The 15,790-nt window shown below is 39.7% G+C and overlaps 2 protein-coding genes across 2 annotated transcripts in view; one reads left to right on the top strand and one right to left on the bottom strand.

The window, feature by feature from the left end:
* Positions 1–4,641: 4,641 nt before the first annotated feature.
* Positions 4,642–8,418, top strand: LOC126355188 (divergent protein kinase domain 1C). The gene is made up of 2 exons (XM_050005409.1): positions 4,642–5,122; positions 5,249–8,418. Exons 1-2 carry the CDS (start codon positions 4,970–4,972, stop codon positions 6,329–6,331), a joined length of 1,236 nt encoding a protein of 411 aa, XP_049861366.1. The 5' UTR covers positions 4,642–4,969; the 3' UTR covers positions 6,332–8,418.
* Positions 8,419–9,680: 1,262 nt separating this feature from the next.
* LOC126355186 (DNA replication factor Cdt1) overlaps positions 9,681–15,790 on the bottom strand; it is a 54,781-nt gene continuing 48,671 nt past the window's right edge. The window contains exons 10-11 of the mRNA XM_050005407.1: positions 15,001–15,202; positions 9,681–11,419 (exon numbers count right to left, since the gene is read on the bottom strand). Of these exons, the coding sequence (XP_049861364.1) occupies positions 11,256–11,419; positions 15,001–15,202 (366 nt within the window). The 3' untranslated portion in view covers positions 9,681–11,255. The remainder of the gene's footprint in view (positions 11,420–15,000; positions 15,203–15,790) is intronic.

Genomic DNA, 15,790 nt, shown 5'->3' with positions numbered 1-15,790 from the left:
CTGGAGCGCCTAGAACCGCACGGCCACCGCGGCCGGCACGAATAGTTAGACGACGTCTGCAGCAGCATGGACTATCAGCTCGGAGACCATGGCTACGGTAACCCTTGACGCTGCATCACAGACAGGAGCGGCTGCGGTGGTGCAATCAACGACGAATCTGGGTGCACGAATGGCAAAACGACATTTTTTCGGATGAATCCAGGTTCTGTTTACAGCATCATGATGGTCGCATGCGTGTTTGGCGACATCGTGGTGAACACACATTGGAAGCATGTATTCGTCATTGCCATACTGGCGTATCACCCGGCGTGATGGCATGGGGTGCCATTGGTTACACGTCTCGGTCACCTCTTGTTCGGATTGACGGCACTTTGAACAGTGGACGTTACATTTCAGATGTGTTACGACCCGTGGCTCTACCGTTCATTCGATCCCTGCGAAACCATACATTTCATCAGGATAATGCACGACCGCATGTTGCAGGTACTGTATGGGCCTTTCTGGATACAGAAAATGTTCGACTGCTGTCCTGGCCAGCACATTCTCCAGATCTCTCACCAACTGAAAACGTCTGGCTAATGGTGGCCGATTAACTGGCTCGTCACAATATGCCAGTCACTACTCTTGATGAACTGTAGTATCGTGTTGAAGCTGCAGGGTCAGCTGTACATGTACACGCCATCCAAGCTCTGTTTGACTCAATGCCCAGGCGTATCAAGGCCGTTATTACGGCCAGAGGTGGTTGTTCTGGGTACTGATTTCTCAGGATCTATGCACCCAAATTGCGTGAAAACGTAATCACATGTCAGTTCTAGTATAATATATTTGTCTAATGAATACCCGTTTATCATCTGCTTTTCTTCTTGGTGTAGCACTTCTTGCTGAAATGAAAGCCCAGGATGGCTTGCTGTAAAGGGCAACAAAGCGGGGCGGAGAGTATCGTCGACGTAGAAAACGAAAGAGGTCCTACTATGAAATTGAATGGCACTCCTGGCCGTCTAACCGTAATGCGAGCGGCAGCCAGGTTGGTTTAAATGGCTCTGAGCACTATGGGACTTAACTTCTGAGGTCATCAGTCCCCCAGAAGCTAGAACTACTTAAACCTAACTAACCTAAGGACACCACACACATCCATGCCCGACGCAGCATTCGAACCTACGACCGAGCCAAGTTGGTATCCGACTGGTGTTCAGGGCGTCTCCAGACTCGTCTTCACTGGTCATGGGGGTTATTGAGAAAAGGGACTCATCAGTGAAAACACTTCTACTCGAATCAATGAGACTCCAGGCCAAAGACACGTCTGGAGGCGCCCTGGACAGCGGTGGGGTACGAACGTGACTGTAGCCCGTCATACGGTCTGACAGCCAGGTACGATAGTCTGGGATGGCATTTCGTTTCACAGCAAGACCCATGTGGTTGACATCCGCGGCACACTCACAGAACAGCAGTAAGTTCACGAAATTATATGCACCGTGTTCTTGCTCTTCATGGCAAGCCAACATGGTTTTACATTTCAGCAAGATAATGCCTGCCTGCTCAAGGCGATAGTTTCTACTGCTTGTCTTCGTGTCTGCCAAGCCCAGTGCCAGGGTTGGACCAACGAGTTGTATGTATCTGAAATTTTAATCATTTGTTTGTCTATCCATCTACAGTTCATATAACGATTTCCTAACTTCCACACCATTCGGATAATTCCTTCGTGGTGTCTTTTTATTTTTTTATTTTTATCTTAGGGTGTATCTAAGAGTGTGCGTACGGAGCTATTTACGGCAGAACGACCAAATGAAACTAATCGCAGGTAACGCAGATGCCAGAATGAGATTCACTGGAAGAATCCGAAGTGTAGGTCAGGCACAAACGAGGTCGATCACAAAACCCTCGACCAATACTTGAAAATTCCTCGTCGGTTTGGGATCTCTACCAGATAGGATTGATAGAGGGAGCAGATAAGATCTCAAGAAGAGCGCCGTGTTTCGTTACAGGTTCATTTAGTAAGCACGAAAGCACCACGGAGATGCTCTTTCAACTTCAGTTACAGAGGCCTGTAGAGAGATGTTGTGGATTACGTTGTGGTTTACTGGTAAAAATTCCGAGAGTGTACTCTCCTTCAAGAGTCGGCCAATATATTGCTTCCGCCTACCTACTACGTAGGCAAAAAAACGTGAAGGTAAGATGAGAGAGATTCGACTAACATGCGACGTAAGCCAGTTGGAACATGAAAGGGGTGAGCGAGGGGGAGGGGGTGAATGACAGTGGTATGCAAAATACCCTCTTCCACACATCGTAAGGTGGTTTGTAGTATATAGATCTAGATATATGTGCTTTTTGATTAACACATGTGTGCATTCGATTGCACGATAGCGTCTAGAAACACGAGACCTATTCGGGAAGTAAGGAACGATCAGTCGCGAATTGAAAACCACTGTGGAAAACAGTGTCTCCCGCCAAGTAGGGGTACCTGCCGAGAGATGTCGCCTTATTCCAAGCAACACCACATAACGTAACTATAATTCAGTTCCTTCTTCATGACAGTTATCGCCCCACACAGCAAGGGAAATGAGGACGCTCCTGCGGCGTTTACGATGGTAAGTGTTTGATGACCCACGATACCGACTGGTTTTACTCTCTCTTCAAATGAACAGCCAGCTTTGAAGACAACATTTTGGCACAGCCAACCAGCTGCAGTCCAGCGTAGAAAATTGTCGGAAAGCACAGGAGGCTGCCCACTATGATAGGGTATTAGAAAGTTGGTACAACACTACGACAGATGTCTAAGTCGTAGCGGCGACTATGTAAACGAGCTAGAAGGTTTTGTAAATAAAACAGTTTTAATTTTGATTGCTGTTTGCATTTCGCCACCGATCGTTCCTTACTTTCCGATTAGCCCTCGTGTATAACGTTCTTGCCATTTGGTCTTGGCTATTTCAAGAGCAATCTTAGTTGCAGGAAATTCAGTTCAATCTTTTATTGCGGTCGCTACTTCCCAAAAGGCTTTTAATACCGTACTCTGCGAAACACTAATATTTCTGCAACGTGACACTGAAAACTATGGTCTCCTGTTGTCGTAATAAGACCCTCATCTGCTATTCCACTTTAAGGGCTGCACCTCATGATTTTGTTGTTGAAATAATCATTAAACCATTTTAAATTTACTCTCTTGAGTCTGTGCGCAGATTAGAGTTCCACAGGCCCTACATATTTCATAACACTCTCCCGTGCTGAGACGCGAATTGTTGTGGCTTAAAAGGATGTGCGAGCTGTCTCATTTGTACGAGTCGCTGTATACTAGCTACTCAGCAACTGGCCTTTCAGTCTTCATGTGCATGAAGTAGTCTACCTACAAATTGTCGAATTGGATTTTAGATCATGACAGCTTCCAAAAATACTGATTATACTGCAGCTGTAGTTGACAGAGCTTTAACTATCAAATTACCATTGTTGGTAATTTGAGAATTTATTCTCATTTCTTCACTGAAATTTTCGTCAGGAGATTCGGTGACATTGAGCGACACGGAAAGCTAATAACGAACAGTTACCCTGATATATATCTTTCGTGCGTGCGAAGCAGCAAAAAATGAGGGAATATTCTGTCTATTGGAAAATAACCTTAAAAACCACACAAAGAGACACGTTTTGTACAATAAGGCACAGAGTCGAACAAGGGTCCACCGAGAGAAAATATTTAACACCATGCTCCATGGTGAGATCGGTTAGCCACAAAGGAAACGCTGTCACACATCGATGCTTACTATTTACGAGCACCTATGTCGGACTATAAACACTTACAAGACCGTGACGGTGAGTGCGAGCTGACAACTTCGCGAAGGCGCGACAACAGAGGTCAGATTGTGAAGGTCAAAAATCAAAACAGTCCCTTGAGAACGGTGTTCGCAGACCTTCCTCCAACAAGCAAAAATAATATTCTGAAATCATTATTACCTCAAATTCTTCGTGTAACGACGAAGCGCGATGTACTTTGCTGCAATAGTAGCCTATTAGAATTTTTAGGCGCCAGCTATATCCACATACTACTGTAACAGTTGCGCGTATTTGGTGCAATCTGATTTTTTTCCTTAGTTTTGGTTATCATACCTTTATTGCTAGTCAATAAGCGTTAAAATCGCTTCCAAAATGATAACATGCACATAACATTAAAATAGCGTTACTGTGACAACTGGTATATCATTACTTATTTGCGTATCTTTCGTTGGCACTGGTCAAGCAAAATGCAGCAACGAGCCCTGCTGTCTAATCTAAACAAAATGGAAAATACAATTCGAAAGCGCTGCTAATCGCTTTTACTAAAACTTTCTAAACTGTCCGTTACGTTATCTACACGGCATAACATGCGCAGAGAAATAGAGAACCAACCTGTCGGAGCTGCACAGCTTTAGCGGCGCCAGGTTCTATTAAATAAGAGCAATCAGAATGAAAAGAAAAATTCTTCAGTAACGACAGCACTCCAGACGACCCGCCCTCTGTCGCAAGGACGCAACAAGGTCGCTGTGGCTAGCAGACGACGCACCGAACAACGCGACGGGGGGGAGAGCTTGACCCGGCAAACACAGCACAAGGAGTAGCGCCACGGTCGCAGCGCGTCCGCTGCTACAGAGCTGCGAACACAGCCCACGGCGCCATTTCCTTAACGAACTGTGAAAAGAAATGGGAGATGCAGTTTTCTGCACTTCTCGTGTTGACAACTACTGGTCGAAGTGCAATCGACAGAACTGCCGATATCCTAACCCGCAACGAGATTATCCAGGGTTGGAACCAAAGTTGCTCATGTTGCTGACACTTGCTTCGCTCCTAGAGTGTATAGTCTTTGAGACGCAAGAGCCCAGACATACACAATTGACAGATGCACTGGCAAAGTGGGCGTCGTAGCTGTGCGAGTCCAATGAACAAGTTTCCCGTACGCGGAGCTCCTCCCCGTGATCGCAGATATGTAGTGATTTGAGAGATATGAACAATGCTGCATTTAAATAGACTCCCTGGTATTGTGTATAATAATCGCTATCGTGCTTTAATATGCTTGCTGTTGATCATAATAGCAACGTATTATCTAGTTCAGTGGGGCATAATGTGTACAAACATAGAAAGCTGGCAACATGTTGGCAAACTGGTAAGTCACATTCTGGGATCTCTTAGTGACATTTATTTTTCTCGTAACTTCCCGACTAATACCTAACTATATATTAGCTTACATACATCTAATAATTCTCTTTCTTCTCCAACCAAACTAACATAGTGCCAACTATACAGAAAAGGAGAAGCTACCGGTAATTTATGCAAACCTCTGTGCATAGACAAACAGATTCGTTCTCTCAAGTGCCACGCTTTTCATGCCGGAAAGGAAGCAGTCTTCTCGGCCGACTGGGAGGGAACACGTCTCGTATTTAAAACTTCGCAAAGGATAAAGGATGAATACACGGAACCGGTAACTTGGCTCAAAACTCGCGGCCTAGAAAATTACCCAAACGAAGACGAATTTAAGATGATGATTCGCGACGTTATCGCCCTGAAATTAAATGTGTCAATATCAAATGATCAGCTGAAAAGGCTCAGTCGTTTAGGCTTCTCCAAACACAATGATATTTCCGAACGGCATAATGAAATGAAAAATATTTGGGCTCTGTTACAGGATAATGAATATCTGTGCTCAGTTTTGTATGCCGACAGGGATCTATTCCCACAACTGATAGGCACATGTGGGCCATTTTTCGCTGTTGAATATGTGGAACCCATTAAAAGTGCACCAACAATATTATCACTGTCTGACAGCCGTGATGAATGGGCTGGTCGTGTGAAAATGGCAGTCATGATTATGGACCTACTAGACGAACTAGATACAAATCTGCCTGAGCCTTTTCACTTGTGTGATGTTAAGGTGAGTCACTTCGGATTGACAAAGGGTGAACAAAGAGTCAAGTTTTTAGACCTGGACTCCGTTTTGCCACGTTCAGTTGTGGGCCATATCACTGGAGGTGGACAGCAATGTACAAAGCATGAAGACTGTGATTACTTCGATTGCCGTTCCAAGTGTAACCTCAAGAAATTGCGCTGCGATGCTCCAGTGGTGAATAACAATTTACAGATAGTGTGTGAAAAAATTTTTCTGGGATGGACATTATCAAATACACTTGTTCTACCTGGACTACTAATGTCAGAACATACTCCTCCCTCTTTAGCAGCTTTGCTTCGCATTTGTGCTAATCCAGAGCATAAGAAAGAAGGGCTTGCAAGGGCACCTGCCTCAAGGGATGTGCAAAGACGACTTTATGCAACTTTAACTGAAATGCGAAATATTCTTGACAATGATTTATTTGTCTGAATTTGTTAACTTTTCTAAATACCATTTCCATCCTGCTTGTGTATATGTGGGCTTAACCTCCTCCTTGTGCATTGTGTAGACTTTTACTGGAAGAAGCATTAACATATACATTCCAGTGTCCGTATGTAAATGAAACCACAGAGTGCTGCAAAATGCTGTTAGCTAATGACCTAGAACAGCGTGCATAAAAATGAATTAAAAATGTGTTTTGGTATTCCTACATTCTAACCAATGTTTTGCAGAATTGGAGACTGTTCTAAAACTGATTCATAAGTGTAAGACAGATGGAAACACAAGTGTGTACTAAAAAATAAATGTTGCAGATGTGTCTTCAATGTTTTACTGCAAGAGAAATTTTATGATAAATTACTAGAAAATGTGATGGGAGTTATTCGGCTACTAAGGACTGTTGTTAATTTCTGGGCAACAGCAAAGAGCAGTGCATAAGTTAAGTCAGAGCTTTTTGTAGGCCTATATGTTTTCATGGTATCTCTATTGTAGTTATAGTGTGCATAACAGAAAGATTAGCTGTTAGTGTATTAAAAATGTATGTTATCTGGCTTAGTTATGATTTAACAGTTCGAGTACATGCCTATTTCTGACAAAAAGGTCCCCATCCAGCAGACAAACCAACATCAATATTTTCTTACACTAAGACATACTGTAGAGAGATAGACTTAATCCAGTATGTTGGCAGACGAGCCTGAGGACAAAACTCTACCCTCCCACCATTTTTATCCAACTGACCATGAACCAAGGATGAAATTTTTTATAATGGTAGAACTTTAAAGGCCTAACATTGTTTCAATGTGCCACTGTGATTTTGCAACCCCAGTTTCAAGAGCAAGTGAGTAGTCTGAGGTTACAGAAATGACATGTGAAATGAGCTGGTGAGCAAAAGCGTACAGTTGATAGTAGTAAATGTGTGAGAACTAGAAAAGCATGGAATTAATCACAGGCTGGTGTGGCACACAGCAGGATGCAAACCTTTTGTAACCATTACGACAGCTTACTTGAATGTCAGCTCTCAAGCGACCTTGTGTACATGTTAAGTGACTGGAGTATGAGCAAGCAAGTGCAAGTGCAGTGCTCTCTCTCTCTCTCTCTCTCTCTCTTCCCTCCCTCATAACATGTGGGGGGGGGGGGGGGGGGCACACAAAAAGGAATCTGCTTCCCACGAAACACTTTTACACTACTGTAATATGTTGTGTAACAGTATTTACTTTCCCCCCTTCCTTTTGCTAAGTGCACCTACCTTTTAGATCATTAGTACCCCTGTAGTCTGGTGCTATGCTATTGTCATTCCTCACTTTCATGCATGCAGGTTCTTAACTTGTGTAACTTTTTTTTCAAGAGGTACAGTATAATTGCACTTTCACTGTAGCTGCTAATTTTCGTATTAACGAAGATTAATTCCCTTATCGTGCATAATGATATTTCCAGTTGGAACTACACTTTTAGATAACCTTTTGCATGCTATGGTAATCATATAGCATTCACCTGTCCCCTACCACACCTCTCTCAGTTTTGAGATGAATGTTACTTATTCCCGAAGGATTCTATCACCCTGCACAGGAATATGGGCTGTTTTGAAACATTGTCAGATTTATTTCCTCTGGTCTGGAGGTCAAAAAGTTTTTTTCTCTCTATCTGTGTAGTTCTTGTTTTAATCTTCATGAAACTTGTTACAAGGGCCATTACTTATGTTTGTAAAACAGTATAGCATACCTAACATGTTTAATAGGCTACAAAACTTTCATATTATATCAAAGTACTTACGGACAGTTGAAGTCACCTTGATGTGAATATCCAACATTTTATGCAATTGTTTACTTTAAATTTTTAATGAACTAATTATGTGGAAAGAATGAGATATGTAAGAATATTCACTTTTCAACATTTTTCGAAATTCTTGACTTATTTTAAGGGTTCTTCACTACTACTTATAAAACATGAAATGTATCAGCACAGATATTTACTGAATTTAATTATTATTTTTCTGCATAAAGCTTCATGCTAAAGGGAAGATTCGAACCTCCGGCAGGAGGGTGAAATGGTGCCTCAAACCACGTGGCTACTGTGATCTGTGATCTGCGATCTCTCTCTCTCTCTCTCTCTCTCTCTCTCTCTCTCTCTCTCTCTCTCTCTCTCTCTGTGTGTGTGTGTGTGTGTGTGTGTGTGTGTGTGTGTGTGTGTGTGTGTGTGTGTGTGTGTGTGTTTTCCTTCTTAAGAAGGCTTTGACCAAAAGCTAAATCATAATCCTGTCTCAATTCAGTGTTTAATCTTTACAGTTAGTACCAATCCATTCTTTTCCTTATATTGTTGATATTGCCACCTGGAGTTTCCAGTGTAAGACAGTTTTCCCTACTTGAAAAAAAAAAAGGCACAAAACATTACATTGATATTGGAGCTATTACATTTTGAAATAATTCTGCTAATAAATGTCATAAAATTGTAGTTGCATGGTTGGTTTCCTTTTTGTATGAAATTGTCTAGCTTTATCCATATTACTATCGGTGACTACAGGGAAATGTAGCATGTGTTCCATTTTGTTGCCAAAATAATGCAGTACTGTATCTTGTGATAAAATGCTGTCACCAAAACTCTCCTTAAACTATGCGTCATGTTACTGAAGGTATTTGGAGAAAAAAAAAACTGTATCAACAGGTGTCACATCTGCTGATGCAAACTGCAACACTGTCTTATTGCTCATCACAATCTCACATTTTTATAATACTGTTTGCTAGAGGTTCACAGTTGCATATCAAAACATGTTATTTGCGTGGTTCGTGGGATAAAGCCAAAAATTATTTTTTACAGAAAGTGCTCCTCAATGGAAACGAAAAATTATTTCTAGTTCCCTGCAGTGTGCCTAATGCCTCAAACTAGTCTCATATCCAGTTCAGGGATAACAACTGAGGCTGACACAAAAGCTATGTTTGCTGTTCCGACTTAAGTCTTGTTTCACAGCAGTCATACAGTCTCTGCTGGCAATATTTTTGAGAGGGAGTGTGTGCTGCTACACACTTGTGATGGGGCAAGGTTGATAGAGAATTAAAAATCTCTATCCAGATATGTTACCATAATGCACAACACAAAGGCCAGACTGGTTCCTTCAGACTACTGCTGCTGTCCAGCCCCCTCTAGCAAGCTTATACATTGTGGCTAATGATTTTTTTAAAATTATGAACAAAGCACAGAAGTTTATGTACTCTTCCTTGTGATGTTAGAAATGTAATCTTTGACCTGCACAATTTAACTGCATTCAGTTATACTACATAATTATGTCTCCTTGAACATAATAGAAGTAGAGGATTATGAAGTGCCGCAATTATTTCATATTGCTGTCTTTTACCGTGTGAAACCTAATGGTATTAACCAAGCTATTGACTGAAAATGGAATTTTTTGAGCTTGCCAAGTTGTGACGTATTATGACTAGTCAGGGCACACACATGAATGATTGATTGATTGCCTATATGTATTTACTTTGTTAAATGTTCTTGTGCTGGTCCCTCAGTATTCAGCAATGTAAATAACAGACATTTTGTACATGCTGCTATTGAAGTGAAGGAAAAAATGGTACTAATACATTTTGAGCAAACTGTTCTGCCTATATGTATCAAATAAAGTACATTTTACCTATAACTACAGTGCATTTTTTCCCCTTCAGCCCCATGAAATTTATGCATAAACAAGGAATTGCGTCAACTGGTATACCCACAGGCAATTATTTCAACTGACTGCTGTGTCCAACTTCATCTGACAATAAATGGTACACCAAATTACATAATGTCTTTATTTGCAAATGACTTTTTTACAGTTGAAAGTAATTACAAAATATAATAAGCTAAAAGTTTTGCACTTCAGTCTTATTTTACAAAATGTCGCTACGATTTGAAATGTGTGTGTGTGTAATTTCAACACACTCGATTCCACAAACTAGTTGGAAGTGTTGGTGTCAAAAATATTCCACATACTTAACATATGTGACAATCTCTTACAACAAACTTAAAAGAAGGTGATGTGTACGAGCTATATTTAATTACAGCTCATAACAGTATATTATGGAAAAATAATTGCAACAGCAAGCTAATTATAAGTACACAGATAAATGTTTCCCTGATGAAACTTGCGTAAGTTGTCAACTTAATTTTACACTGCAGTAATGCACTAAAGATCCATTTGTAACAATGGAAAACTGGCTTCAATAGGCTACAAAAAGGTGTGGTGCTTTCACATCATGAAATGTTTAACAATGAATGAAATACGAACACGGTAAAATAGTTTTAATAAAATTAACTGAACACACTTATTTTTAACAAGGTATTGCTAATGAAATGTCACTTTATTAACAAGTAGATGTAAGCCTAAAACCGATTTAGAAGGAAGTTATAATTTACTTGTACTACCTCTGGAATAAAATATTCTTACAAATGTTTCAAAAATCATTACAAATTTTTCATCTTTACTATAATATAGAAGAAAAATAAATATGCACTTTTATAAAAATTACCTACTCCATCCTCTCACAAGTATGCTTGATCCAAAGTTACCAAAATAGAAAAATGTATATGACAGCAAACACAAAAAGAGACTTGATCTTAGTAAGACATCAACAATGGTGACTTTAAAAAGAAAGTGTGTGAACAATAAATAAATTTATATGGTGAAAAATACACAGTTCATTAGCATGATCAGTTCTAAAAGACTTTATTTGAAGTCTCAGAACCAACAAGTTCACACTCCTAGGAGGGACAAACACCACCAGAATGACTGCACAACATTTATCTATACAAATATGACGTTTTCATTACTTTATCCCTTCCCACATGTGAGTGAACACAACACATGTAACAACATCACAAGTAACATTGTGGCCTATGATTTATACCACATGAGACACAAAGAGAAATGTCTTATTGCTTACAATGAGCTTTTAGTTTCTGCTAATGTTTCCAAGCGTTTCATCACTTTAGACATGTCACCATTCTTTGACAGCCTCAAATACTTAGCTGTCCTTACCATCTCAAATTCAACCCAACCTGGCACACTTTTGATCAGCAGCTCAATGTGCACCTGAAGCTCAGCTGTAAGTAGAACAAGTAACGTAGGGATAAGTATCATATAACCCAATGTCACAGCAAAATATATCATGACATAAACTAAACATTGGTTCTACACGGTAAGAGCATGTTGTTTAATCATACAATAACCAGTTACGTATGTCTACTCAAGGCCCCTTCCAGTATAGTTGTCTTTTTAATAAGATATTTCTTTAACCTTTGGAGTAAGCGAACAATATTTTAGTAACCTTTATGTACACCCAAGTTAGTTCTTGTGCACGGCAATGCTTTCTTCATCTGACACGTGCAGCATTTTAAAACTGGAAACAGCATGCTTTTAAGCAAGCAAATAGTTGGTGTAGCTTGAATCAGTGGAATAAGAGCTGTTTTGCTTATAATATGCAAATAGTTTCTATGGCCATGGTAACACAGGCACAACAGCAGTTGCTCCGTGAAAAACGTGAAATCTTGGGAAGCACCTCTATGGAGTGTGGTACTACTACAGAAGAGAGGAAGTGGTGCAGCAAAGAGTTGTGTATAATGTAAGGTGTGCGACTTTCTTAATTTGAAGCACATAAGTAGAATCCTTACCATTTCAATCATGCAACTAATGACTCCAGTCTCTTAACCATCTCCTCGAAAATGGCTCTAAGCACTATGGGACTTATCTGAGATCATCAGTCCCTTAGACTCAGAACTACTTAAACCTAACTAACTAAGGACATTACACACATCCATGCCCAAGGCAGGAGCCGAACCTGCAACCGTAGCAGCAGTGTGGTTTGGGACTGAAGTGCCTAGAACCACTCTGCCACAATGGCCAGCTCTCCTAGAAAGATGTCATAAATAAGGTGAAGAATTAGTCCTTATACATTATGGAAAGGAGACAAAAATTGGGGTTTAATGTCCAACAAAGACAAGAATACAACATACTGAGCACAAACTCAGATTTGCAAAGGCTGGAAAAGGAAACTGGCCTTATATAGTCAAATTAACTATTCTCACATTTCACTTAAAGATTTAAGACAATCACGGAAACCTAAATCTGGGTAGCTGTGAGAAGATTTGAGCCCTGCTCCACCATAATTTGACACCAATGCCTTCACCACTATGCTACCTCATTTAGTGTACACACCATGAGTATGTATTAAAGTAGCAGAATGAATGTCCTGTATGTTAAGTATCTACTTTGCTGGTTTCCAAACCAACTGTGAACACTTCCCTATTTCTCAAACAAATACACCACATTAATTGATTCTTCTCTATTTGGATATGTTGTTGACAAACACGTCTGTTACAAATATAGTCCTGAACACATCAGTATAAATCAAATAAAAAAAATTCTCCAAAACAAATCTCTCCCCCATGGACATCTTATGCAGTATACCGTATTTACCTGATAGTAAGATGAGGGTTTTTCCCAAATTCATCATTCAAAAAACACAGGGTCATCTCATATTCATAAATTAAACTACTGCTGCGGAGGTAAACAATTTTAAGTTGTTTAGTAGAGTATGCGGGAGTTACTTACTTACAGATGAAGCTTTGGCTATTGAGGTCATGTGCAGATTTAGTTTGAAGAATTCGGTAGGGCAGTGCTAGGCTGGATCACATGTGCAGCGCTAGTGCAAAGGAATGCAAGAAACTATGGACTAGCCACTACAATAATCTGTTGCTCCAGTTAAAATTTGACAATTTTGTGGAACACAGGAGGAAACAGCATAAAATTCTATTGTCTTACAAACTCTTGTTCTATCTGAACAAGTTTGCAATAAAAGTCCTCATAAATGTATGGATATCATGTACAAACCTTAATGGTGCCTTTTACATAAATGTAACATTGAAAAGTGGAAGTATGTTGGTTTTCAATAACCATTACTGGATTCTGAACCCAGATCAATACTTTGTTTGATTATGAGAGACTAATGATTTACCAAGTGGGTTGCAAATAAGAAATTTTGTTGATTTTCACACATTAGAATGCCTACCAGTAAAAATGTTACCAGCTTTTAATCAGTTTTAGAACATGATGCTGACAATAAGATGAAACAAGAAGGAAAATTACTCTAAAATGAAATATCTAACAAATGAAATAAATCATATTAAACTGACTTACTTTTGTCATGAGGATAAATTACAGCGGTGAGACCTATCATTGAGACAATAGTAGATTGCAGGACGAGTGAAAGTTCAAAAATTGGCCTGAAACATGATTGAAACCTTTTATTCATGTATTAGTTGCTGTTGTTACATATGACTTGCACCCTAGAAGATATTGGAGTCTGTGTTTCACACTTATTTAGGCACAGAGTTACCGAAGGATAAGAGGTGGAACAGTGATACCAGCTTGACCGAGTTCTAGGTTAGAGCAGGGAGTGGAGTTGTGAGCAGGCAGCAAATTACTTCGTGCTGCTAAGCACTGGAATCCTACTAAGCACTGGAATCTATACTGCATACTTTGGATTCAGGCAAACTGCAATCTAAATGTGGTAGATGTTCCTAAAAAGTCATTTCTGGTCATAATTGAATTGACTTAAAAGTTGGACAAATACTCTACAATAGTATTCATTTCTGCAGGAGATGGTAAAAGTGTGGATATGGACCAGGGACATACAAAAGTGTTTGAAACCTGCAATGCTGTCAGCACTCACCGTGATGTATGATGGGAACAAGAGGGGGTTTTGTCAGCTGCTGTTCCTATGCAGCCAACGGAAAAGCAGTAGGCAGACGATAAGTTTGGAAGCAAGAGACATTGTAACATCCTCAGGTTGGCTGAGAAGTGAAATCTGATATGTATTTAAACAAAAACAGCTGTGTTCTTAGATGCCAGTGACCACAACGTGAGAAATCAACATATTTGAAAGAAACTGCAAAATATCTGCAATGGCGCAGATATAAATTTCAGCTGTTAGGGTGAAGATGATTGAAAACAGCGACACCACTGGGTTGGTTAGTGAAAAAACAAGGAAAGGAAACAGTCCACAAATTTTTGTTATATTCTTCCCTGGATTTCCACTGTCTGAGTTTGTAATTTGGTTTTCAGAATAATTTTCTCAAGAAGCCTGTTAAAAAAAGGAGGTGCATCTTATACTAGAGTAAATACGATATTTAAAAAGCAACTGTAGTGTTTATATAAAATCTATAACATTTCAAAACACAAAAACTGAAGGAAAAGCTAAACCCTGAAACAATATAACACATGCACCAGTTGATAGTTGTCTGTTTATCAACTGCCACACTGCATCATTTGGAGCAGGGCCGATAACAGGTGATGCTGAAATCTGGAATTTTCTGAATTTAAGATGAAATGGCAGCCAAATGTAAGAAACACTAAAAAGATTCTAACTGGGGATAAAGTCATGAATCACTACACAATACTCATCTATGCATTTCACTTTACTCAGTCTCTTACTTACGTCATGAAGAAAGACCTTTGGGCTCTATAAGCATGAACCCACATGTTTTCACATTAATTTAGTGATGGAACAGCAGACGCCGTATACAGGCCCCATAAGAGCTCTGACAGTGTGATTCAGAAAGTAAGGTTCTGAGCTACTGCCTTCACTACAAATTGATTTTACTTCAACTGTAATCCATGTACTTACATGAAGAAAGATTTTCTCTTGTGCTGTCTCGCAGCTTATCCAGGACAAGCTCCACTGGTAAAACTCTCCTGCGTTCCGCAACAAAGAGAGTACGTAAAATACGAGCTATTTCAGGAAGCCTAGTGTACCTTAATATTTCTTTCTCTTCTTCTGGTTTTATAGTCATTTCTTTAAGTGTCTTTGCTGCTTGTTTTGCTCGAACCTAAAATTGAAGGAAAGTACTGTATTAATTCTTTCAAAATAGCTTGTGCAGCAAAAAAATTAATGGAAGATAGTAAACTGAGTAGCAGTAAAAGTAAATCTTTATTACAACAAAGAATCAGAAGCGTGACCCCCCCCCCCTTTTTCCCAAACATTACGAAACTAGAATTATGTACAACACTAGAATTATGTCCAACACCTTTTTGACCCATTTAAATGCTCTTGACAAGTAATGACTTCAATTCCTATTAAGAAAAAATGTGTGAACTGTAAAAAGGTAATCCTAACTGGGCATCAATCAACACCCTACAAAGATGAATGTGGACGTGTGGTGACAATTTTATGTTAAATAAAATCTGAACTGGCATCCATCAAATAATGTTACATACCCACTAAGCTTGGGCTTCAGTACTGTGTAAATGGCAAGTTCACAACAAAAGAAAACAAAAATAAATTGAAGGCTACCATTGAATACATACATATAGCAAACAAGTTTAAATCTTTCAAAATCTTAGAAAAAACCCAAAGTTATGAGTTGAACTTTGTATTTATGATCATCACAATTCCCATTCTTAGGTAAGAGGCACAA

This window comes from Schistocerca gregaria, chromosome 3, assembly GCF_023897955.1.
Source record: "Schistocerca gregaria isolate iqSchGreg1 chromosome 3, iqSchGreg1.2, whole genome shotgun sequence".
NCBI classification, from domain to species: Eukaryota; Metazoa; Arthropoda; class Insecta; order Orthoptera; family Acrididae; genus Schistocerca; species Schistocerca gregaria.
The sequence above is the reverse complement of the archived record's forward strand: the minus strand, read 5'-3'. Positions and strand labels throughout refer to the sequence as shown.